This window comes from Orbicella faveolata, unplaced genomic scaffold, assembly GCF_042242905.1.
Source record: "Orbicella faveolata isolate gen_17 unplaced genomic scaffold, um_ofav_v1 contig_3, whole genome shotgun sequence".
NCBI lineage: Eukaryota > Metazoa > Cnidaria > Anthozoa > Scleractinia > Merulinidae > Orbicella > Orbicella faveolata.
This window is the reverse complement of record NW_028301558.1, coordinates 13,567,345-13,593,852: the sequence shown is the minus strand read 5'-3', so window position 1 is coordinate 13,593,852 and position 26,508 is coordinate 13,567,345. Positions and strand designations below refer to the sequence as shown.

Sequence of the window (26,508 nt, the reverse complement as noted above, 5' to 3'; positions counted from 1 at the left end):
GGCGAAGTAAATCCTGACCATAGGTCATCATAGATGTTTTGTGATAATTGAACTCTTGAACACAACGCTTATGTCTGAAAAATCAATTGGAGGTCCTTATGAATCTTCTAGCTACTCTGCCACGGTGTGTATGAAAACTACGAAGTGAAAACCGTAGGCTTAGTTATTTTTTTTTAATTTGCTGATTTTAGTCTAGTACAGCTTCATAAACTGAAAGAAATGTATAGTTATCAACAAACTCTCACAGTTGAATTATAAACTGTTATTGATAGCATTTTTTATGTCAACGCACCATGGTTTACGACAGAAAGCCAAATGGGAGAGTTCGTGCACTCGTACACGTTTGACGTCGTCGTGATAAAACTCTGACAAACTGTGTGGGTCGAGTATTTTAACCTGGGCTCCCACCTTTTAACTCTTAAACCCTACTCATGTCACTCTACGTCCCAGCCTCGTATCCAAGTCTGGAGCTACTGAAATAAGCTCCAATATCTAGAAGTTACACGACGAAGTTAGTTCTGAGGGGCAAATTATAACTAAAATCAACCAATCAGATTGCTCCATTGCCGGACTGGGCACTGTCCCGAATGATCCCCCAAGATCACTCTTGAAGAATTTTGGGTAGTTTTAGTCACGTAATAAATCTCTTATTAACCAGGCTTGCTCAGGACTGTAGCAGGAGAATATCAGCCCTCAGTCTCTTTTGTCTAGAATTGGACCGATATTCTCCCAACCCTTACACTTGGTTTATAAGATATATAGGTATATAAAGCTTATTTTTACCCAAAAAATGCCCCAGGGTGGGGGGGGGGGGGGGGGGTAGGACTTTTATGAGAGAAGGTTGAGGGTGTCAATCAGAAATTTTGCATTAAACCCCAAGAAGACAAATCTTGGGTGCAGTGTGAACTTTATTTGACCCCTAAAAGCAAGACAAAGAACATCCCCAACCTTTTCACATGGGATCCCTTCCCTTTCCCAGGGAGGCCATGGCATCACATAGACATTAAACATCTAGCTAGGGTGAGTAGCCTTTATGTTTATTGGTACATAAACAGTGGCAGATCCAGACCTTGAGCTAAGGGGGGGGGGGGGGGGAGGGGGTGCCTGTTTTTGTTTTGCTTGCCCTGCCATCTTTTCTTTCTTCTGTGATTTTTTTTTTTTTTTCTTACCCAAAATAAGGGGGGAACAAGTCCCTGGGGCCCCTCCTCTAGATCCGCCAGTGATAAAGTTAATGCATGGTAACTCTATATTTGTTTCAGGTTGGTGCTATTTTTCTTTTCAATCTTCTTGTTGGTGTGGGAATTCTTGCTCTTCCATCAGCTATTGCCAAAGCAGGAGTTATTGCTGGTGTCCTCTGTCTTGTTACTGTATCTTTTATGGCCTTCATGAGTGCTACCTTTATGATTGAAGTGCTTGCAACTGCAAATGCATGGCGGAGAACAAAATCAATCACAAGAAGAGGAAGTGCGAAAGGATGCCCCACTCAGAATGAACTCATGGGAGAAACTAACAGTATAAAAGTCAAGACAGATGTACTGTCTCCCCCTTTGTTTGAAATTGAACAGAAATTTGAGATGGGTTACATGTCAGAACTGTTCCTTGGCAGTGCAGGATCTACTTTCTTTTATGCAGTACTTTGTTTGTATTTATATGGGGTGAGTATCATCTACAACAAGAAATCAAAACCATTTTCTCTCCTTCTGTTGAGTTGTTGAAACACAAATAGACGTTTGGGAGAAATATGAGCTGCAGTTCTGTCAAACTATCAGGAGAAAAGCAAAGGACTGAAAATCACTCATTTAGTTTGATTAGAAGCATATCATATGCTTCTGGTTTGATTATTACCTAATTTTAGAGCTACCTGAGGGTTATTTACATTGTGTGGTCTTGGATAAGACACTTTTCTCTCACAGTTCCTCTCTTCACCTGCAAACTTGATGCTGGGTGGTAACCCTGTGATAGACTAGCATCCCATCCAGGGGGGGGGGGGGGGGGAGAAGTACTCCTAGTCTTTTCATGCTACAGAAACCGGGATAGGCTCCAGTCTGATGGGCCACATGGCTCATATGCAGACTAATAAACTATCACAGTGAAAATGCAAGGGGGGGGTCCATTCATGTCCCCACCCCTCCCCTTACCCTTTGTACTAAGTGGGAGTATGAGTTTTTTTGTACATCTGAGCGTTAATCTTATTAACCAATAATTGATTTTCGTTTCCTTCAGGATCTAGCAATTTATGCTGTATCAGTAGCCACAACACTAGAAAAAGCTGCTGGTGCAAGCCATCAAATATCATACTACTCCTTCCTCTGGGGCTTCATCATGTTCATAGGACCTTTCTGTTTCTTCAATTTTCAAAAGACTACTTATCTTCAGTTGTTTACAATGGTGATGAGAAACTCTGCCATGGTGTTAATGATTTTACTGACAGTGTTGGACATTGCTAATGGGAACAGGGTGCCAACAGATCAGTTGATATTGTGGGATACAGCAAAGGCTAAAGAGGTACTTTTCAGTTGTTAAAATTTACCTACATGTATATCTCGAGTTTGCCTCCTTTTCAAGGTGTATAGGCCAGAAAAGTTGGCAGGACTTGCTATTACAACCCTTCCTAAATTTGCTACATTGTACATTCCTGCTTATTAACGGATGCTGGATTGTCATTGAAGACAAACTGCCCACAGCTACAGTTTAGAATGTTTTGGATCAAATTTCAGGGGACTTTCCATACAGTTGATAATTAAAATTCTTTGAGTGTGTGATAGGATACTCAACTGGTATACATTTTCTGAAGATAAAAAATGCCATGCACCTAAAAAGTCATTTCCAATTTAATAATTACTTTCTGCACATTTTTGTCACTTTTAACAGTTGATCAATTGATTGAGTGTGTGATGAGATACTGGTATACAATTTCTCAAGATAAAGGATGATGTGCACCTAAAAGTCATTTCCAATCTAATTATTTTCTGCACAGTTTTTGTCACCCATAGATTCCTTGAGCAGCATGACATGCATTTGTAATATAACTTGGTCATGGATTCAAAAGGTTAAACTGCATCATAACTAAAGTGTACTAGACTACGGTGTGAATATTTAATTTTTTTTCTTTTCAATATACATTTCAGCTCCTTGGCATGGCAGTGTTTGCCTTTATGTGCCACCATTCTCTTCCATCCGTGATCCTTCCTCTGACTGACAAGAGAAAAACCTTACAAGTTGTTTTGGTGGACTATGTCATAGTCCTTCTGTACAATGGCATCATTGTTTTTTCTGCAGTCCTGAACAAGCCAGCTTCAGCTATTAGTCAGCTTTATACATTGAACTTCAGTGAGCACTCAGTTGCCATTCTAGCAAAGTTTCTCAGCTTGTATCCAGTGTTTACACTAAGCAGCAGTTTTCCTTTGATATGTATAACACTGAGGAACAATTTGATGGCACTCTTTCCAATATCAAAGGTAAACTACCTCAATCTTGAGGGCTTTTCCATCATACTATGATTATCAGTTGATGGAAAAGATAAGTTGATAAGTTGATAAGGCGTGAGGAAAGTTTGGTGACCAGGTTTTAGTGTTCAACTTGTGTTCTTGTCACGGGCAACTGGCTCCGTTTCCATTGGCAACTTGTCAGTCAGCCTTTGATGTCATTGGCAGCAAAGCGCACAAAATTGCAGGCCACAATCTTGATACCATTGGAAATGAGGAAAGTTGCCTGTGTGCAACAAGTAATTTAAGTCCAAAACTTTGTCACCAAAGTTATCCAACTGATAATCATAGTATATTGATAATTCTAATGTAATGTTTTCAACAGGCTGGTTATCATCAACATTTAGACTAATTTATCCTGGCTTAACTTATATCAATTAAATTATACAAAATCAGCCATGTAGGTAATAAGGACAAAGCAACTCTAGGGACCTGAATTTAGTCAAGAGCTCACCTTAATCTCTAGAAATAAAAGAAATAATGCTTAAAATAAAATATTAACTACTTATTAACCAAGAGTGAGGTCTTTACAGGAAAATCTCAAACCAAGACCTTGTGGTATTGACAGAGGGAGGTCAATACAGAAAGGCCGAGTTTTGAGATTTTCCCCTAAGGACCAAACATTAGAGGTTAATAAGTTGTTTATTATATGGCTCTTTTATGTGTTTTTGCAGGCCCGTAATTGGCCAATGGGCATTACAGGAGAATAATGCCCTAGAACTAGCCAATCAGAGCGTGTGTCATATCTGCTACAGGCACAAGCCATATAACAGATATCATTCGTGTTAACTCTAAATGTGTAGTTGCAAAAAGAGATCTTCAGGTTAATGCTTTATTGTAACCACATATCATTTTGTTATTTCTTTTTCAGAAGTTATTTTTCAGCCAGCAGATCTTTACACTGATTGCTCTTATGCCACCTGTAGTGATAGCTGTATTTGTGCACGATGTTAGTCAACTAGTTGCGTTGACGGTCAGTGTAGTGATTGCTTCAGTCTTACTTTTCAACTAGGATGGAATTACTATTTTTTAAACATTTCAATTATTTGCAGTAAACGTTTCCTCCCAGCATGGCCAAAAAGTTAGAGAAAGGTACCCTTTACTCTTCAAATCCTGTTTCCACTGAACAAGAGTAATGATGAACTTACATGGAAATATCACATTTACAAAGTTGTAACTAAAAAAAAGTGACAGGAATAACGTTTAAAGGCATGACATTTCGTACATGATATAGGCAATTTCTAACACTTTGTTATACCTCCCAATTCAAACACGGCTTCCAACTGGAGGAGTCCCAATGTAAATCTCTCAATTTGCGTACTTAAGTAATCGAATGAATGTGAGTGCAGTTTAAGGAATTGCACTTTGAGTGATGTTTGAAAATTCTCCTAGTGAAAATTTTCGCAGAACTGCATGAACATGGACAAGTGAAATACCATAGAATTTTCAAATATCTGGCATAGTGGAAAATATCCTTTTTACTTGCTCAAGATTTCCTTCGATTACTCATTCATAAAGTGGCAAATTAAATTCTGCATTAAACAATTACTCTCAGCCAATCACATTAAAGCAATTTTCCCAGTCATTTAATACATGTAAGTATGTAATAAACAGAAAAAAAACAATGAAAATAGAAGTGGTTTCACACAGTCGTAGCAGTGCTCGATACAAATTCATGTAGAGCAAAATATAAACTGAGATAGAGACTACAGTTACTCAAGTTTCACTTTAAGCGTGAAACTCGAGTAACTGTAATTTCTATCTCAACTTGTATAACTATATGTAATATTTAGTTATCTTTTTTTTACGTTATTAATTTTTTTATTTATTTTTCAGGGGTCTTTTGCTGGCTTGGCCATCATGTTTGTGACTCCAGGGTTACTTGCGCTGTACTCTAGAGACAAGCTGGATAGATCTGTTCCCCACTGGAGACAGGTGCATCATCACAAGTCGCCTTTCCAACACAAAGCCTGGGTCTACCTCACGTTGGCGTTTGCTGCTTTTGTGCTGATGACAAGAATATTTTGAAAACATCTGATTCCTTAGTCTTTCATTAGTCTTATTCATTAGACGCTATTGAAGGAGTATATTTAGGATGCGTTCAACAAAATATTTGGATCCTTGATGTTCAGTTATGTTGGTTAGGAATCGTCCATATTGTAGAAAACAGCCCCTAAAAAAATATGTGCGCTGATTGGTTAAAGATCGTGTTTCAGCTAAACAATTAGATTATGAGCTCGAGATTTCTATCGCGTGATAGTTGACGAGGGCGCAGCCCGAGTTAACTATCACGCATAGAAATCGAGAGCGAATAATCTAATTGTTTTAGTATAAATCTACTAGTCATTCAAAACTTTATCGAAATCCTCTTCACAGACACTTCGAAAACGCCAAGAAGTCGTTTTCTTGTTTTTCGTCGCGGTGTTTTCTAAAAGAAATAGAAAACATGTTTTCTGTGTTTCTATCGAGTTTTAGTATAAATCTACTAGCGTTCTATCACGGATGCCATTCTCTGATTGGCTACGCTACTCATTATCTATTCTGCGATAGATACGATTGTTAACAAGGGCACACTGCTACGCTACTCACTATCTATCACAGAATAGATAGTTAGTTGCGTAGCCAATCACTTTCAGAGTACGGCATTCGTGATAGAACGCTAGTAGATTTATACTAAAACTCGATAGAAACATAGTACATGTTTTCTATTTCTTGAATGAACCCAAGTATGAAATGCCACCAGTTCTCATTCAATCCCTGACGTTAAGTCGGTTTTGCAGGTGCAGCCATGAAGTCGGTACTGATATTTAGGCTGTAAGTTTCTCTCATAATTTGTGTAATCTGGTCCAGATTACACAATAAATATTTTTAGTAGTATATTTAATAAGGTCTAAAATAAATCCAATGCAGTTATGAATAGAATATATATTCAATATGTATTTACAGAATAATATATTGATAACATATAAAGTATTATTTATTAAACAAATGCATCTTTCAATGACTCTCATCTTGATTGCATAAGCCTTAGTTTTATGTTCACTTTACACTTTGTTTTTTATATAAGAATATTTTATAGGAATATCGAGGCTGAACTTTGCGAAATCTAAAGAACATTTTAAGAATAGACCCGAGGCTGAGATGTTGAAAAGAATATAATTTTGTGTGTTGAAAATTTGTAAATACAATTCAATGATGTTTTTATCTAAACCGTATAAAAGCCCCATTTGTCTAAACGGCAAAACTAGCCAAAGAGCAACAAAAACAGCACTAGCCGTATGTTCGATGCTAAAAACATTTCTGCAAGAAGTTATGTGCGTCATATCGGGCTTTAATGCCCGCAAGCTGGCTCCAAAATTACTTTTACACCATCCAGACACCAAATACGTTCGAAAACAGAATTGTCATACGGTATAATCGTAGAATATTTTCAGCCTAAAATTGGCAGAAAAATAAGAATTCTCAGCCTCGGCCGGAAAACAATACTCGTATTAAAAAAAAAGAGTGCATTCACGTTTACCGCAATGTTACGTCTAGTGAGAAGGGATTGATTACTGAAGGACGATAATTAGGGTTAGGAGGGTGGGAGAGGAGCGATTATTCAAAGAAGGCGATTATTCAAGGAGAGCGATAAATTGAGGGGCGGCTATTTTTCGACAAACACACAGTAGTCGAGCGTAACTCGATTCAAACTCACACGGCAGGTGCGAGAGAATTTCTCCGAGATCTGGTTAATTTCGGCTTAAAATATCACGATCATATACATACACTGCATTTTTTTTTTTTTATAGGAATATTGCTTTTCCGGCCGAGGTTGAATATTCTTATTTTCCGCCGATTTTAGGCTCAAATATTCTTGTGAATATAAATCATTGTGAAAATTCGTAGAATTTAAACTGTTTAGTTCAAAACATATAATGGTATTTACAAATTTTCAACACAGAAAAGTATACAAACAGAACTTAAATTAAAGCATTTGCCCCAAACTTACACAACTGAGCTCAGTAAAGGCCTTTAAAGTCACAGTCTTTGTAATACGGAGGTTACGGGCTGTTAAAGTGATTCCTAGTAAAAGAACCCGCCATAGATTTCCGATGAAACTTGGTATGCTGTTGTTACAGAACAAGGAGGGTCACCGTGCTTGTTTTCACGCCACAATGCTGACAAATACGGTTATTTAGGTGACTTTGGTAATCTCCGTGCGCAACAAATAAACTCGATTATTTTTCAATACAGCGTGTTATATCACACGGAGTTTGACTCTCTTTGATTGTTTATTCATCTACATCTCAGAAAAAATGTCTTCAAATACCGTGCATTTTTTATCCTTTAGAGGAAACATAATTTGGACATGCGCTGATGGGCCCGTTATGTCTCCTTCTGTAGTATTTATTTCATTTGCCAGAAAAGTAGCCATAGATTTCTGCTAATTTTTTTCTCAGTTATTAAGGATATTGCTCTCATTGAAATTGTGAAAAAAGTGGGGGTCACCGTGCTCGTTTAAGAGAAAAGGAGCATTTATTTCGCTATCGAACTTAGTTTGAGGGAAATCTCTTACGTTTTGTACGCGCGCGCGCTCATGTGCCCGCGCTAATGACGCGAAAATCGTGCGCAGTAGGGATGCGCAATGCAATACTAAGAAATCACATTTAATAAATGAGTTTCGATGAGTTCGTACACAAAGAATGAACACATAGTGCAATTCAATTATTCAATTGCAAGTAACTTTAAGTTGAACATTTAAAATCTGAATCATGTCAAATGGTCAAGCATAATTTCAAGGTGAACCCCTCAGCCGTTTTAAGACTGCATTAATATGTGATGAGCCTTAACGCACGTTTTGGTTTTGTTTCGTTTTATTTTGTTTTGCAGTTCCTCCTCAATTCTCTCCTCGTTCTCGTTTACACAAAATTCGTGTCAACCCCCCCCCCGGGGGGGGGCACTGCCATATATGGGCTATAGCTGGTTTTCACATGACATCACTAAAATTCGAACTACAAAACTATTGATCTTCCTGAGATTTTACTTTAATGATGTATAAGAGCAGCTGAAAACTAATATTCATACAGATTTTCGCTTCGAATGGGTTCTTGGTTTTGTGATACACTACGCTTGAATTTCTAAGCTTTTGCGTGACGCGGCATTTCCATGACGGCCTAGAGAGCTGACATGATGGTTAAAAAAGTGACTTATTTCGGGGAACTTGGCTATCTCAACAGTTAATGTCTTAGAAAAAGTATTATTATAATGTTTTAGAGTTCCTCGAGGGATAAATTCACGCTTTTGTTGCAAAACTCAGTGACAGATGTTTCTGTTGGTTTCCGTCCGCCAAGTTGGTGCCCATACGGATGGGCACCAGCATGGCGTCTCCATACAAATCTCTATAAATTTGGGTAAAAAATTTCTCCGCGTATCTCGCATAAGAAAAATTGCTGTGACAAGAATTTTGGCGAAAGTTTTTGCATATTTACTTTCTTTCATTTCCCAGATTCTGGACTTAATCTATTGCCCTGTTTTAATATTTATTTTGATCTATTTTGAATTGCGTGACACTGAAAACCAGCAATACAGGTATGTGCCGCTGTGAAGGGTATGGCTTTCAAGCAGTTTACTCTAGGATAGGGTACATATATCAGAGCGTTTAGGTCTAGAATAGAGTATAATTTTGGTGACCTTGACACTGGTTCACAATAGAATTTCAATTCCCCATGTGTTTTCGAAAGTGAGACGACGTCAGTATGACGTAATAGTCGTTATGGCTATTTTGGTTTTACGGTACATGTTTATTAACATTAACAATCGAACGCATTACTTACTACACAATTCTGACGGTACATTACTTGCAGCAGTTTTACAATAAACCACTTGCTAACAGTTAGCAACCTAGATTACATTGCTAGACAATACATAACTTACAATACACTATATTACAATTTTTGTCGGTTCGGCTAAGTTTTCATTTTAAGTGCTTCAATTTGGAAATTAACTAGAGCAAAAACTTCACAGGTTTGACGTCATCTTAATCTTAAAAGTATCCTTAATTAGTGACTAAGACCAGGCAAATAAGTTACTCAGGATTTGAAAAAACAGAATTGAGCAATGTTACCTGTTACCTATCTTCTTCGTGCCATGTGGTACATAAGGCCTCAACACAATCCCGCCAACCAGCTCTGTCAGCCGCTGCGATTTGTACCTCACTCCAGTTCTTCCATCCAGCTTTTTCCCTTTCTCTCTCTGCTGTCTTCCTCTATGTTGTCTTTGGTCTACCCCGTTTTCGCCGCCCTTCTGGGGTCCAGGTTAATGCAGTTCTGCAGTCATTATTTGGTTCTTTCCTCATGATGTGACCGATGAATTTCCATCTTCTCTCTCGCACGCCCTCACTGAGGTTTTCCATCTCAGCCATCTTCAGGACTTCTTTGTTTGTAGTTCTTTCTTGCCAGCGTATCTTAAATATCCGTCTAAGACATCTGCTTTGGAAGACGTCGATTTTATTCTCATCACTTTTATTCATTTTCCACGTCTCGCAGCCATACATCAAGACTGGCTTTACCAGTGTCTTATATAGCCTGACTTTGGTTCGTCGACTGATGCTGTTGCTACTCCAGATCTTTTTCAATTTCAAGAATACCCCCCTCGCTTTGACTACTCTGTTGTGGATGTCTTCAGTGCCTCCGCCCTCTTTGGAAACCGTAGCTCCCAAGTACACCAATCTATCAACATCTTCTATTCCTCGTCCATTAACCTCCACCACATCGTTGTTCCTCGAATTTATTCGCAGTAGTTTACATTTATCTACATTGACTTTCTGTCCCACCCTTTCTGCTTCATGCGCCAACTTATCGGTCTTAGTCTGAATGTGCTGCCTGGTCGATGATAAAAGGGCTATATCATCCGCAAAGTCGGGATCCTCGAGCTTTGTGGTGAACTTCCATCTTATCCCGGTGTTCCCCTCTTGCAATGTATTTCTCATTACCCAGTCAACGACTAGTAGGAATAGTAAACCTGACATGTTACAGCCTTGTTTCACTCCAGTTTTGATCTTGAACCACTCTGTTGTGTCGTGTCCATCCACTACTGCGCATTCAAAGTCAGCATAGAGCGCTTTCACCATGTTGATTATCTTGGATGGTATACCGTAGCTTCTCGTAATCAACCATAGACTATCCCTGTGGACTGAATCGAATGCTTTCTCGAAATCTATGAAGTTAACGTACAGTGACGACTGCCACTCTATTGACTGTTCGATGATATTTCTCAATATGAAAATTTGCTCAGTAGTTCCTCTACCTGGTCGAAAACCTGCTTGTTCCTTTCTGAGTTTCGACTCTGCTCCGGTTCGTATCCTATCAATCACAATTCTTCCCATGACTTTACTGACAACTGACAGCAGCGTAATTCCACGCCAGTTTTTACATTCCTTCAGATTACCTTTTTTCGGTAGTTTGACAATCAGTCCTTTTCTCCATTTTCTTGGTGTCTTCTCGTCTCTCCACACTATGTCTATGATCTCCTTGACTTTAGTGGTAGCATAGTCAACATCAGCTTTGAGCAGCTCTGCTTGTATGTTGTCAATTCCCGGCGCTTTTCCATTCTTCAGATGCCCTATTGCCTTCCTTACCTCACCTCTACTGGGTTCAGATGTATCAATTTCTTCTATTTCATCCGGCAGTTCTATCTCCATTTCACTTACTGGATTACTAGGGTTCTCTCTATTTAGTACTTCAGAGAAGTGCTCCAACAATCGTTTGGTTTTACTTTCTTTATCATTAAGGATCTTGCCGTTTTTGTCCATTACTGCGGCACTCTGCCTTGGCCTTTCGTTGCTTAATACTTTGGTCAGGGTATAAAGTGTTTTCATATGTTGTTGTTTGGCCGTATTTTCAGCTTCTTCTGCAATCTCTTCAGTCCATCTTCTTTTATCCACCCTAACCTGTCTTTTAATTTCCCTATCCTTCTGTCGGTATTCATCTTGCCATCTCTGCTTTAGTCTCGCTGATCTTGCACTGATTAACTTCTGTTTGATGACTTTCCTTTGGTCTATCAGAGCCCAGGTTTCCTGACTCAACCATGGCTTGTTTTTCTTTTTCTTGTACCCTAGTACCTCTTCTGCCGTTTTTACATAAGCTTTCTCCAATATCTCACTTTTCCTTTCCACTTGGTCTCCTTCTTCTTCTCTTCCATCATTCATTGGCTCTTCCACTGCTAGTGCCTGGAATCTGTTTTTCAGCTGTATGTTGAACCTTCTGTGTATGTCATTGTTTTGGAGTTTGTGTGTGTCAAACTTTTTTTGGGTACTCTCTGTCGCCGCTGCTCTTTTGAGCTTTAATCTGATGGTTGATCGTACAAGGTAATGGTCGCTGGCCACATCTGCTGACGTCATGGCCCTGGTATCTAACACTGATGTTCTAAATTTTCTGTTAACTAGAGTGTGATCTATCTGATTTTTTGTTCTTCCATCGGGCGACACCCAGGTTTGCTTGTGAATTTCCTTGTGAGGAAATGCTGTTCCAGTGATAACCATTTCATTAAAATCGCAGAATTCTTTCAGTCTTTCTCCATTATCCTTAACCGTGCCCAGTCCGTGTTGTCCCATTACTCTTCCAAGGCCATTGACAAGGTTACCCACCTTTGCATTCATGTCTCCAGTGATGATTAACATATCATGTTTGTGTACCTGCTCAGCTACTTCTTGTAGTTTCCCGTAGAAGTCTTCTTTTGTTACCTCGTCAGCATCGTTGGTTGGCGCGTACGCGTGTATCATTGTAAGCTTGACAAACTTAGAGTAGAATCTTGCCTTTATCATTCTCTCATTAATTGGTGACCAGTCAATTAGAGCCTTTGTTGCCTCTGGTGTCATCATTATCGCCACGCCTTGCATGTGTTGATCGTCATCTCGACATGAGTACAGTACTGTTTCACCTGAACTCAATTTCATTCTACCTGCTCCTATCCATCGGCACTCACGTATTCCCATAATTTGGATCTTCATCTGATTCATCACTCTCGCAACTTGTGCGGACTTTCCTGCAGTGAATTGAGCAATGTCGAACCCCAATTCCAAACGCATGTACAAAAATCCATGAATTCAGATTCGGGAATGTTCTTGTCGAACACAAGTGAACAATACAAATCTTTTTGTTGCGTTGTTTTTCTCCTTGGAGCGATTGTGTAGGATTTGTAATAATTCGAAACTGGCCTATTGCTAGTTACGTAATAGTTCAGTTATTGTGCCACTCATTTTTTGTGAAATGAATTCGATTCCTCGTGGACATTTTGTTCCGTAGGAGCAAATAAAGAAACCGGCAAAACTGATCTGTGATGTAGCTGACCTGATGTATCTACAGGAATTGAATTCCTCGTCAGCGCAAATCATGAACTCAGGTAATAAATTTATTACTGAAGTGTATGAACATTTATCATTAAACTCGGCTATGAACTGATTCAGATTGCTCGATCTAAGAAAAAAAAAGCTAATTAGGATGAGGAACGATCGATAAACATTAAATCTAAGTGTAGCGTTTGATTTACATGATGAGTTATTAAAAAATACAGTACTGAAAAACAAACATGACAAACGGGCCGAAGTTCCGTTTTTACTTTGTGGGTCACATTTACCAGCTAACTTACTGACGGCCGGTCTGAGATGCGTCGAACTTCACAAAAAGTATACAGCGGCTTGAAAACATCCTCCCACAGCTGTAAAGCAATATCATGATCCATATTTTGCCAATCCACTTCGGACTCGAACTTTCTGAATGCGGGCGGTGGATCCATATGTAATTCCTGAAGGGTTTTTTTCTTCGGCTTTGCCTCCTCGTTGCCTTGGAAATTGAGTTCAACACCTTCTTCACCAGGCTTTTCTTTCTTTTTCTTTGCCATTTTCAATGGACTCTTCTGGCGCCAGCCGCCAAGGTGATTCCCTTGTGTTTTTCTGCACTCCATTTTCGTTGTCCGTGCTCCCATTTTTGACGAAGAAAGCCGAGCTTTAGGTACACAGCCAAAGAGCAAACTCACACTGACAGCAACTGTTCGCGCTTGATTAGATTTGATTGAAAATGCGTATTACTGAAGTCATTCTCTTACTCATTCTGTGAATAATCAGAGCTCGTTATTTCTACTGAGCACGTGCCGGAGTAGTGTGTAGTACCAAGTAATGGACTCCAGACACGTGTCGGAGTTATGCTGTGACTAACTAATTCCATTCTAACGAATCAGAACTCGTTATTTCTATTGAGCACGTGACGGAGTAGTGTGTAGTACCAAGTAATGGACTCCAGACACGTGTCGGAGTTATGCTGTGACTAACTAATTCCATTCTAACGAATCAGAGCTCGTTATTTCTATTGAACTCGTGCCGGAGTAGTGTGTAGAAACCAAGTAATGACTCTTGACACGTGTCGTGACTAACTAATTCCATTCTAACATATCAGAGCTGTTTATTTCTCAACCTCATTCCCAGGGTCTCTCTTTTTTTGTGTTTGAAGATTTTATGAGACACCCTCGTTCCGAGGGTTAATTTTTTTAAAGATTTTTTGAGTGACTCTCATTCCCAGGGTCTCTTTTTTCTGAAGATTTTCCAGTTTTGGCACCGGAAGCACGGAAGGAGCGCTCGTGCCAGTCTTTCTCCGCATCACATATCGGACCAAGAGCTGACCACCGCCCTGGCAGAGGTCATGAATTTTGGCCCGGATTCGGAATTCTTCCTGTCAGTGATGTTTGTTTGGAAGACGGTTCCTGAACGACCCTCAGATCATAGATCTTATGTTGGCCTTGGTCGGTATGTTGTTGTTGTCGTTGTTGTTGTCTTCGTTGTTTTTGGTCTAGTTTTTTTTTTTTTTTTTTTTTCGGCGAAACTCACACAGCCTTCGCATCGTTTTTCAAATTATGTAGTTACCATTGTCAGTGTGCTGCCGTCTGTATATAGATTTCTCCCAAATGGACAATGACATTAGAGCACATTTGCCAGATGGTACCGATGAACTTTTACACTTTCTTTTCTTTTTTACACAGCAACAAGTGGGCAACTGTTTAAAATTCACTTTCTTAAAAGAAAACATATAATATATTTATATAGCGCAAATTCCATAAAGTAATGTTCAAATGCGCTTCACAATATAAAGTAAGTAAAAAGGGTAAAATTACACTAATGAGGTAAATTCACACAGTAAAAAGGGAAAACAGGAAACAATAAATTAAGTTAAGGAATCGAATTTATATCCGATAATTTTCCAAAATACGGCGATGACTTACGAGCCTCCCCAAGACTGTCCTGGAACGTTCGAAGACGTCGCAAGAACTTCCGAAAAAGTCCCGAAGGAGCTTTGATTGCGCGCGCAGAGCAACATGTGGCTACCGAGATGGTGTTACTTAATTTATGAGCATTTCTCGATAGTTTAATTTAGATAATTGTGTTATAAACAATCGATTTTAGGAAGCTTTGTGAAAATTCGATGTCAAAACCTGAGCAAAATATTTTTATGCGATTTTCCCCTTACCGTTTTCAGACCCAGGCTCTTGAATAGCGTAAGCAACTTAGGGTACTTTAAGGATCCCTCCTTCAGAGAATTTAGCTGGTTCCCCTTTCCTGCTTACTCTCAGAATCGACTCAGAAAGAAGGGAAAGGGAAATTAGCAAAATTAAATGTATAAGAGAAACTATGTGCGAGAGAAACTGTGAGTGAGAGAAGACCAACTCAGACCAAAACATTTTGGACAGCTTTCGCCGTTTTGACCGTGTAGGGTATTTTGTGGAGAGAAAAAATTTACGGTCTAGGTGATTACCAGCCGTTGTTCGGGAAAGGAGCCCGCACTCCTCCCCGCACTCTCTCGGGGAGGAGACCTCGAGGAGACCTGAAACGAGAGAGCGGCGGATTTCATCGCTCATCAAACGAACCCAGCAGAGAATTGCAAAGAGGAGTATCGGGTTTTCTCCATGTCTCACCCAGAAAAGGGGGTGGGGAATCCACCTTGAAAACAAGACGCTTCTCAGTTGCACAATTGAAATCAAGAATTTTATGGGTCGTTGCAAAACGTGTCTTACGCAATCCCGGTGTTTGTGTGACATCATGCTCACATGCATGTCACACATTCGTATCCGTGATGACGGTCTGGTTGCGGATATTACGTCATAACGTTGAAAAGTTTCAATGGCGCTCATGGCAGAAAGTGACGGTTCTCCCGCAGAAACCACTGAACAGCGCGAACCATTATGGAGAAGGGCAAAAGCTGTGGTGTTAAAGAATTTTTTACCCATTTCCTTGATATTCTTTCTAATTTTTGGAATTTTAGTTCCCCAACCAGGAGTTTTCTTTAGCGAATTGCCAACACAGTATGTCTGTGTTGTGGGAATCTTCTTTCATAGCGGTCTTAAACTGAAAACCGGCGAGTTGAAGGAAGCGTTCAAATCTATCAAAGCCCTCATCTGGGGAATCGTTTGTATTTTGTTGATTACGCCGATAATCGGCGGACAACTAACCGGTTTGTTACCTTACTCCGTGACAAAGCATCTTGGTGGCAATTCGACGAACAGCACTTCTTCGCCGGATGGAAATAACTTTGAGGGTAGCTCGATTCTTGGACCGGCGTTATTTCAAACAGGAATGCAGGTTTACTTCATTGTACCGTGCACGATTGCTGGTGGAGTTATATTGGTGAGATAATCATAGATAGTTAGATGACACTGTGATAATTAGGTTTGTTGTCTAAGAGCTGGGGATCGAAGTCCGGGAAGACCGGAGAAACCACATGTTCAAGGATTCGATCCCCAGATGACTTCTTTCATCTCCATAGCCTGATTCTCAGATGGTCCAAGGTCGCTCGCTGCCACTTCCTCCTCCTCTTAGAGAGGAGGGATTGAGAGCAAGCCTCCTTGTGGATTGTCTGAGAATCCAGCTATCACTCCACCAACTGCATAGTTAGGTTTTGTGAGGATTCACATGAAGGTTTTTTGGGTTTGAACACCCAGCTCCCCTGGATCTACCCTGGGTGCCAGAGAGGTTTTTTGGTGGTGAAGCCACTTAGTGATCGAGATCGTGATGGAGATCATGATCGAGATCACAATCTTGTACGGATTCGCCACTCACTAAGCGGCTTCACCACGAAAAAACAAAAACCCTCTGGCACCCAGGGTACCCTAGACAGGGTTGCCACAGGTCAGGAAATGGTCAGGAAAAAAATTAATCAAGGTCAGGGAGAAGTTCCAGAATTTTATTTTGAGTCAGGGAAAATTGACACTTTGAAGAAAAGTCAGGGGAAATTGAAATAGTTTAGCAAAGCTGATTGAATACCACAGAAGGCTGGAAGAAACATTTGCGGTTACTGTGAAATAAATGATATTTTTTCTTAATGAAGAAGGAAAATTTATTAAAAGCCTATCCATCGTAATGAATGAGTCAAAAGCAGTGCTGTATGTTCATGCTAGAAGCCGCTACTAGATCAGTCTGGCATTTTGAATTCATGTGATCAGGGAAATTGTATTTTTATCAGGGAAAAGTCAAGGAATTTTCAAAAGTGAGTTCTGTGGCAACCATGCTAGATCTGTCTTTACAAATATTGGCATCTGAGACCCTTCACCTTTGCTTCCCTTCCTTCCCTTCCAGCAGAGGTGGCTATGAAGGTTTGCACCAAACAGTCTGACCATGTTTCGTTTCTTAGTAGACTTATCTTATATTCAAAAGAAAACACTAGGCAAGCTCGAAAATAATTTCATTAAAATGAAGGAAAATGAATTTGATCCTGGTAATTCTCCCCAAAGCCCAGTGATTAGTTTAGATTCAAGACTGTGTACATCAGAAAGCTGTCAACTCCCTCTCCCAGATAACAAGCCACAGTTTCACTGAATGATAGCAACTTGTCGTTAATTTGTCAGTTATTCCACAATGATCACAGGAATTAGGAAAAAAATAGCAATTCTAAGCTTCTTTGTCAGGTTATTCCATATTGTAGGTCCCTTAATATGCTCATAACTCTCTCACTTAATTTGAAATGGTGCTGTAAAAGGAAGTTGCAGATAGGGGTAATCAGTGTTCTTTTTTTCCAACAGACAGCCCAAGCAGGAGGTGCAGTAGCTTTGTCTGTAATGCTTACAGTGGTTTGTAATTTGGCTGCCGTGTTTACTGTTCCGCCACTTGTGTCTTGGATAATAGCTTTTGAGAATGTAAAGTTAGATCCTGTGAAACTGTTGATTAAGCTGGTATTAACTGTGCTGCTACCTTTACTGGTAAGTTTCATCGAAGAAATGAAAAATTTAACATGACACCTGTTTTCTTTTGGGGGTGCAACATGTGTGTGTGTGTTATTTTTTACCTTTTACAATAAGAAAAATAAGGTTTTGTATAAACCCTTTGTCAGTCATTGATTGACTGGCCATTTTCAAGAGGTTATTTTAGTAGTTGGGACAAGGTTTAGAGGCCGTTGCTGTTGTGGAGAGCTGGTCATTGTAAAGAGATTCAAATAAGAGTAAAAATGTATGGACTGTCCTATGGGACCAAAAAAAGTGGCCACTGTAGAGAGGTTGTAGAGGCCATTAGTGGAGGTTTAACTGTAATTTCTGTTTCCTTTTTACAGGTTGGCAAAGGGCTAAGGTATGTGCCTCATGTGAAGCCTTGCATCAAGAAATTCTCCAACACACTTAAGGTGATAAGCATCATACTGTTAACAATGATTCCATGGTTGAAGGTCAGTCAAGCAAGTAAGCAAAAAGCCTTTGGCGCAATCTCTGTTGGAAGCATTTTTGCTGTGCTTGGATGGGGTTTAGCAATGCATCTGCTCTTTATCATTGTCATATATCCTCCATGCCTCATTCTCAAACCGGATAGACCTGCGTTGAAGTCAGTCATGATAATGGCCAGTCAGAAATCCTTAGCAGTTGCATTGACGATTGCCGGGTACCTTCCATTTACCCACGCTGAACAAGGCATCATTAGTCTTCCACTGATCATCATTCACCTTGGGATTCTCGTGTCAGACTCTGTGTGGGCGTCATGGTGGTTTGCATATGATGCTAAGAAAGAGAAAGTTGCAGCAGCTGACAGTGCTTCAGATGGTCAACCTTGTACAAATGAACTTGAAATTGTAGCGTATGATGCTAATCAAAGTTTACACATTCCAGTATGTGCATTCCAGTATGTTTCGACGTTGTGAGTCTTCCACTCAGAGCTTGACTGCTTGAAAGATGACAACTGGGGTACTTACCATTTACATGGGAAAACCGGAAATTCCAGTTGGAAAATCAAATGGTTCGCGCTATTACAATTGGGAAGCTTCAGAAAATATGGGCTGTGATTTGAGATGCTATTTTTCTGCTCTTTTAAGTCTCTCTAGCTGATGTGCATATACTTTATAGCGATTCCCTCTGACGCAACATCGCATTTAATTGTTTAATGTTTATGCCTGAAACTTCCAACCAGATGGTTTTTGTAAATGGTAAGCACCCCTGTATTGCTATTCCAGATTAGAGCAGTTTTCAATATTGATGTTGTGTGTCATAAAGCAAAAACCATTTTAAGTAATACTACTCTGGCCAATCACAAAGGGCCCAGACAATCCACAGAACCCAACAAAACCTGAAGTGAGCACATCTAGCTGATGGGAAGTACAGGTAAACATTATATTTTGTATGAGCAAGCCATGCTTGGTTTTGATTTTCCTTTTACTGTAATTGGATGTGAAAGCCAATCATGTAGCATAGTAATGCAAACCAAGGCAAATGTGAATTACTCTCAATACTCAATTGAAAAACCACTCCAAAGATATATTGTTCACAGTTACATTAAAAACCTGATGAAACTACATTTAAGACTGCACACTTATCTGGGTTAGGTTGTTAGACTTCAAGCAGTCCCTCTGGTTCCTCAGTTGTGACACAACATTGTGCAGAATGATAAGTTGGCTGTGCAGGAGTTAGAAGGTGGGCATCTCACTCTTGACTTACTAAGATAATTCCTATAATTTACGGCTCAATCCCACTTTAAACATCTAGGCCTTAAACAGCTATCAATTTTCCATGATTGTGAGAGTGCAGAGGTATATTTTGTGTTTGTCTAACTGCATGGCTTTGATGCCAATGGAGTTACTTTTGCTAAATTAATTATCAGCACCTCACAGCATTAAGGGATCCATAATTCATACATTTTAAGTTATTATAGAACGTAATATTAACTTAACATAATAATTATCTTAATTTAATTTTTAAAGAACATTAAATTACCTTCGTCCCACTTGGTTATTTTCACATAAAGTATGCTGGTGATAATTATTTTAATGTAAGTCATTATCTATGTACTAATTTATATATTTATAACTTATTAGACATCTTATTCAATGTGGCAGTGTGTACTACAAATATTGATTATTCATTTTTATGACTTGACGTTGCTGTGTTTCGGTGAATCATAGACAGGTCAAAATGTTTTAAAATTACAAGTAAGCATGATACTACCCACAACTCTATACAAATAATTACCCATTTAATATGGTATTATTATCTATTGTTTACTTTCCTGAATTGAATCAGTTATTTTGCAAACAAGTAACCTATTGAACTGCTGTTACAATAAAAGTTATCATCCTTCACTGGGTGGCCTCTTGTACAGACATCTCTCTTCAGGGATTTGTGACCTATTAGACCGTGAGCAGTCACCCCTTTTCCTCAGATCCTCTGCGCAAATGATTTGCCAGGAAAAGAAAGAGACTGATCCCTTTCATGTCCTATATTTCTGAGCTTTTATTCCAAATTTCCTGCACTGATTAGTTTAACTGTGGTGCACTGTGGTGAGTGGAAATCACTCTCATAGTGAGCATTGACATGACTGAGGGGAGATATCTATTTGCCTGCCTATAGGGGCAGTAATAGCACTGCGTTATCATACTCTTTAATATTTATTACCACTTTATTTTACTTCACAAGAATATGAAATTTTCTTTTACTTTATATTTATAAACCAAGATCCTCAGAATTAATTTTATTTATGAAGGTCAAAATCACAAATATGATATATTTTAATTATTATGAATATTAGGAAAAATGTTGTGTTTTTTTCGAGCGAGGTGCTTGTAGACAGGTAAGACAACCATGTAGCATGCCATCCAAAGGGAAGTGGACAGGGTGTAGGATCTGACTTTTTTAAAATTAAAATAACAATATTCCACTTCACGAAGGCTTGGTTATTTTATCAATAAAACTATTTGAATGTAAACTTGTGTACTTTTTGTCTCTTTACATTCAAGTACACCATTTTCAATAATAATTTTCAAGAATCACCATTATTATTGATGGTGATTCTTGTTGTTCTCAAAGGGTTTCCAGTTACAGCAAATAGAATGCAAATGTACTTTGCTTGATTCACAAGTTCTCATTTTAGTCATCTATTTTGTGATCATCAGTCAACAATCCAAACTTTGTAATAGGATGAGTGATCTTCCAGTCCTTATCAGCTACTGTCAGACCAGTTACAGGTGGGTTATTACAATTTTTAAATCCAAAAGATGGTAAATATGATGCCACATGCTTAGCAATCCCAAGACAAGCAGACAGACCTGTTGAGCGAATGCCGCCAACTGTGATCCACCCTTCCCCTGGATGACAGTCAATGCAGTAATCTTTAAACTCTGTGGCAGGTCGCAAACCTGCATAGGTGCCAATAACAGCATGCTCTTTGAGGGAAGGTAGAATGGTGTGTGCATGGGTTACCAAGCTTTCAATAACTGCCTCATTGATTTCGGCATTGTTACGATCTAATTGGTCCTCTGCAGTTGGTCCAACCACAATATTGCCATAAACCGTTGGAAAGACAAGAACGCCCTTTGTCTTTGGCGTTGGAACAGGGAAGATAATAGAATTCAAAAGTCTGCCTGCCGACTTGCCAAAAACTGCGTATTGTCCCTTTCGAGGTTTTATTGTGAATGGACTTTGTCTGTGTATTGTTTCCAATTCATCACCAAATAAACCAGCACAGTTGATTACAACTGAAGCAGTGATTGGTCCTTTGGAAGTTGACAGCTGCCAATGATTCTTTTGCCTCTTTCCACCAGTCACGTGACAGCTTGTTAAAATAGTTGCATTGCGAGTTGTAGCTATGTTAGCTAAGGTAATGGGAACCTTCCAAGGATCGACTAAACTTTCCCCTGGTACGTAGACAGCACCTAATGCTTTGTGACTCAACTGAGGTTCCTTCTCGAGTAGCTCATTAGCTGTTACTTGCCTCACGTCAGTAACGCCAGCTTTGTGAGCTTTGTCGACTAGCTCAGGTAGCTTATCGAGGTCGTTTTCATTCCAAGCAACAATAAAACCGCCAGATTTCCGGTAAGGGATGTTGTTGTTGGAGAAAAAGCTCCCGTTCAAATCTCGTGCACGCTGAAGACAGCGTAACTCTAGACCGTCGAGTGGTGCATCGAATCCTGTGTGAAGTGTACCACTGTTTCCCGAGCTGGCACCACTCACAAGATTCTCCTCTTTTTCGCACAGAATGCAACTGAGCCCCAAAGACGTGAACTCATGAAGAATAGCACAGCCTACAACTCCACCACCCACAACAGCCACATCAAATTTCTTGCTTTCTTGCATGTCACAAACAGGAGAGAGGAAGGGCAAAAGAAGAGCCTAGTGAAAAGAGAAAAGGGAAGAGACGAATTGGGCAGCGGGCACAATCAATGACCGTTTGATACGTCATGTATGTATAAGCGGTTTGTGCAGGTGCTTCAATGGTGAGAGCGACGCGACAGCCGCAGAGGGGGCCTTACTAGATTAGATGGCCTTAATACGTCCAGCCCGCTAGTTTTAAGACAAGACACCGGTTTCACGTTATATATGACAACCAGCCAGATATCCCATCCTGTTTTCAAGACCTCTTTTTGGTTTAAAGAAAATAGTTACCGTGAATCCTCAAATTAGCGCCTCCCCCTAATAAGGGCCCCCTTTATCGGCCAAAATGTAAAATATGAGCTTCCCCTCGAATAAGCGCCCCCCTCCCCTTCTAGTCGATGATCAGTTCACATATAAATGATATGGATGAGGACGGATTTTTTTTTTTTTTTTTTTTTGGTATTTAATATGTGATCACATTCGCCGAACTAGTTAAAAGCGTATGAAGTATGTATTAAATTTGTGCATTGTTTCAGTTTGTGAACACGTCAAGTTTGGAAAACTAGTTAAAAGTATCATGTGTCGCTACGAGTTGGCAAAAAGTTAAATAAGCGTACCCGCCTCCTTCGATTACACGCCTCCCTCGTACAAGACTTATAAGCGCCCGCGTCTTCTCCTAAATTTGAAACAAGAGCCCCAGGCGCTAATTCGAGGATTTACGATATTTAGTTTTGTTGTCTTGAGTCATTTATGTAGCTGAAGTTCAAATACTAGCTAGACGTCAATGGTAGTTTAGTGAAATGCTTTTATCTTGTTTACATAAGTCACGACACAGCTTCGAATGACTTTGGGATTAAAAAAAAAAATTTAACCCTTCATCGAAAATACAGCTGGTGTTTCATACGCAAATCCCTCTATTTTTATCCTATGGCGCTTTTTTTCTCTATAAGTAAAATCATTACATTTCAAAAGAACGGTTTCATTCACAAATATGATGAACTGCGCGCAATACAAGAAAAATCCGTTTTTGTTCTACTTGTCAACGAGTTCTGTTTGTCCATTTTTGTCTCGGACAAGAAGACCGGAATTGTGCACATGTGACCATTGGCACAGCTGTTTCTCGTCAGCTTCTGTTTTTATCGCAAATGTGTGTATTACACAATGGAAACACGGAAAGCACTCTTTTTCAACCAATCAGATCGCGGAAATTCATATATAAGTATTTCTTAAGAAAGACTAACCAGTACAATATTTATTATTCACGCCTTGTTTCAGTTTCATGAGCTCTGTGAAATACCTGAACACAAAGCAAAAGCTAGCTAACTTTGATCCCAATTGTGGGGGAGGGAAAACAAAATATAACAAGCTAGTGCGAATTAATTGACTCTTTTAAAAATTTGAAACTTTATTTGCTGCTCAGTTTCGTCTTGTAGACTACAGTTGGCTGACGTCGGTTTTTTTTTCCTGAAATCCCTTGCTAGATTTGAAAAGTCCTTATACTACTTTGCAATCCTGTATCAGCCACGTCGCAAGCTGGGAAAAGAAAGAGATTGCTAGTAGTCTATTCGTCTTCCTTGAGTTTGCTGTCCATGGTTAGTCCTATCTATATGACATAATTTGACAGTAGGGAAACGCACAGGCCTAAAACTTAGAGAAGTGTCTTATTTAGTTATCTTCTATCGCGTACATCGCAATTTCTTAGCTTTTTCCATTGGTTGGTTTTCGATTTATTATTATTTTTTTATTGCGTGACAGTAAAAACGATCTGTACCCTTCGAAGAACAAAAAAGCAACTGTGGAATATTTTTTTGTAAAAGGATAAAACATTTTTTTAGTTCATAATTTTTGTGCATGTTCTCACCTTCCTCTGATATAAATCCATGCCATTCCTTATTTTTTGATCGGGATCATTTGCGGTCCAATATGGGGATCATTTCCGGTCCGGGGTCATTTGCGGTTCAATTTGGGGATCATTTGCGGTCCGGGATCATTTGCGGACCCGTACAGATTCCCTTGTGTTTTTCTGTGTTCCATTTTCGTTGTCCATGCTCCCATTTTTGGCGAAGAAGGGCAAGCTTTAGATACACAGCCAAAGAGCAAACTCACAGTTAGCAAATGTTCGCTCTTGACTAGATTTGATTGAAAATGCGTATTCTAATTGAAGTCATTCTCTTACTTATGCTGTAACTAATTAGAGCTCGTTATTTCTATTGAGCTCGTGCCGGAGTAGTGTGTAGTACTAACAGGAGCCATAATCGGGGACGGAGACCGTAAGCGTGCGCCATTTCTAGTATTGGGGCTGTTCTGTCCCCATGATATGGGACAATTTTTCTATTTTTAGAACAAATTGCGCCATCCCGTGCGGCACACGCGCGTACATGCTGCGAGGATTTTTGCGGATGTAGCGCGGGGAAATGGCGCCCGAAATTCCCGAAATGTTTGATGCTTTTGGCCCACAACTCAATACGTTCACGTCTGTTGGAATTTTACTTCAGTATTTTCGTCGTAAGCTGCTCCAGTTTGAGTGAAGTAAGACAGTGTCGAATTTAGTTATGTGCCGCTTTATGATATCACTGACCAAGTTGTTTTCCGCTGCTTCTTTTAAAAGAGCTCCACATTACTCCACTCTAAGTTTCACATATGTTGAGGATTAACAGCTTTTCCAAAACACGGCAAAAAACTAGTCGTTTCAGGACTTCAAAGTTTCCCTCCTCTTGCGACACGCTTGCGAGGATTTCGCCACAGTCTATCTTGACCGAACAGTAAAAAAAAATATTGCAAGTTTGAGTTTCGCCTGAGTTGTAAGCAACGCTTGATGTTTTATCAAGGCCCAATAAGTGACAATAAAGTTTATGTCTGTAGACGCTGCTCAGTTTTGTTTGTGTAAAAATCCAATAAATCGTCTGTTGTCGATGAATAAGAGCGTCCGCCGATGCGTGTTTTGTACAGTCAGTAAAACCTAACAAATTGGACTTCCCCACTTTCGTGTGAAAACGTACGTCGAACTCATATAATATCTCTAGTTTTTAAATATGTTTAAGGTTGATAAATGTTTGAGAACATATTAAAAGCTTAGCTGAAAATATGTGAATACAGCAGAAATAATCAGCAAAATTACACACTGAAATTACGATGACGCATTCTTTAATCAACTCGTGTAAAGATTTCGATTTTGTTAGTTGAGTTATCCAAACACTATTTTATTTTCGCAGTGTAAAATTTCACTATGTTCAAGAGACACACATGATGTTAGTAGCCTTTTGGCGTTGGTGAAAATTGTCGCAGCATCTCGGCACAAAACACAACGAATGAGATCTTTGTCAAGATTTGTTGACGATATTGAAAATATCGACTCGGACTTGAAAGTGCACGCGCCGCCCTATGCAAATGAGCTACTTGTACACGTCAGACTTTCCTTTCAGAAACTTTTGCAAACTCGCCAAACAGACAGAAACAATAAGAAACTATCAAAACAGGGTTTGGTTATGATTAAGCATTGTTTGGGAAACTCACAAATTAACTCGATACCAGAGTAAAGAGTTTTCTTATATAACTTTTCTTTACAGAACAAGCGCAAAAGCTAACGGGTACAACTAGCGCGAGCAGATATTATTATTCATTCACAGCGCGAAATCGAAGTCATGTTTTTGACCCTGAAAAACTCACCTTTTCCATTAGCTCAGGGCATAAAACTACATATAAAAGCCCTGGTTCTTATTCCCTGCCTTATTCCCTGCCATCCGCTGTGAAAAATCTGCAAGAGAATCTCGCAACTCTCACCATTTGATCAGGCAACGTGACAGCATCCACGCGAGAGCCCCCGACATGTGCGTGGATCCGCGCGGATGTATGACGTCAGGATGGCGCAATTATTTGTTCTAAAAATAGAAAAATTGTGCCATATCATAGGTGCGCGCGGATCTCAAGACTTACGGTCTCCGTCCCCGACTATGGCTCCTGGTACCAAGTAATGGACTCCAGACACGTGTCGGAGTTATGCTGTGACTAACTAATTCCATTCTAACGAATCAAAGCTGCTTATTTCTCAACCTCATTCCCAGGGTCTCTCTCTTTTTTTTTTTTTTTTTTTAAGATTTTTTGAGACACCCTCGTTCCCAGGTTCTCTTATTTTTTTGTTCTAGTTTTGGCACCCGAAGCGCGGAAGGAGCGCTCGTGCCAGTCCTTCTCCGCATCACACATCGGACCAAGAGCTGACCACCGCCCTGGCAGAGGTCATGAATTTTGGCCAGGATTCGGAATTCTTCCTGTCAGTGAAGTTTGCTTGGAACACGGTTCCTGAACGACGCTCAGATCATAGATCTAATGTTGGCCTTGATCGGTATGTTCTTGTTGTTTTTGTCGTCGTTGTTGTTTTTTTGTGTAGTTTTTTTTTTTCTTCTTCTTCTTCTTCTTTTTTTCAGACGAAACTCACACAACCTTCCCA

At 39.6% G+C, this 26,508-nt stretch overlaps 3 protein-coding genes across 3 annotated transcripts; 2 read left to right on the top strand and 1 right to left on the bottom strand.

The window, feature by feature from the left end:
* Positions 1-16: 16 nt before the first annotated feature.
* Positions 17-6,486, top strand: LOC110047607 (putative sodium-coupled neutral amino acid transporter 12). Its single transcript, XM_020753353.2, has 6 exons — positions 17-124; positions 1,260-1,655; positions 2,224-2,505; positions 3,129-3,458; positions 4,357-4,458; positions 5,322-6,486. Exons 1-6 carry the CDS (start codon positions 71-73, stop codon positions 5,511-5,513), a joined length of 1,356 nt encoding a protein of 451 aa, XP_020609012.2. The 5' UTR covers positions 17-70; the 3' UTR covers positions 5,514-6,486.
* A 3,246-nt stretch (positions 6,487-9,732) lies between these two features.
* Positions 9,733-13,448, bottom strand: LOC149106501 (uncharacterized). The gene is made up of 2 exons (XM_089297362.1): positions 13,109-13,448; positions 9,733-12,509 (listed from the first exon to the last, which is right to left on the bottom strand). The coding sequence occupies exons 1-2, from the start codon at positions 13,446-13,448 to the stop codon at positions 9,733-9,735; spliced, it is 3,117 nt and encodes a 1,038-aa protein (XP_089153488.1).
* Positions 13,449-15,591: 2,143 nt separating this feature from the next.
* Positions 15,592-20,679, top strand: LOC110047696 (uncharacterized). Its single transcript, XM_089298143.1, has 3 exons — positions 15,592-16,134; positions 17,526-17,702; positions 18,050-20,679. Exons 1-3 carry the CDS (start codon positions 15,631-15,633, stop codon positions 18,623-18,625), a joined length of 1,257 nt encoding a protein of 418 aa, XP_089154269.1. The 5' UTR covers positions 15,592-15,630; the 3' UTR covers positions 18,626-20,679.
* The last annotated feature ends 5,829 nt before the right edge of the window (positions 20,680-26,508 follow it).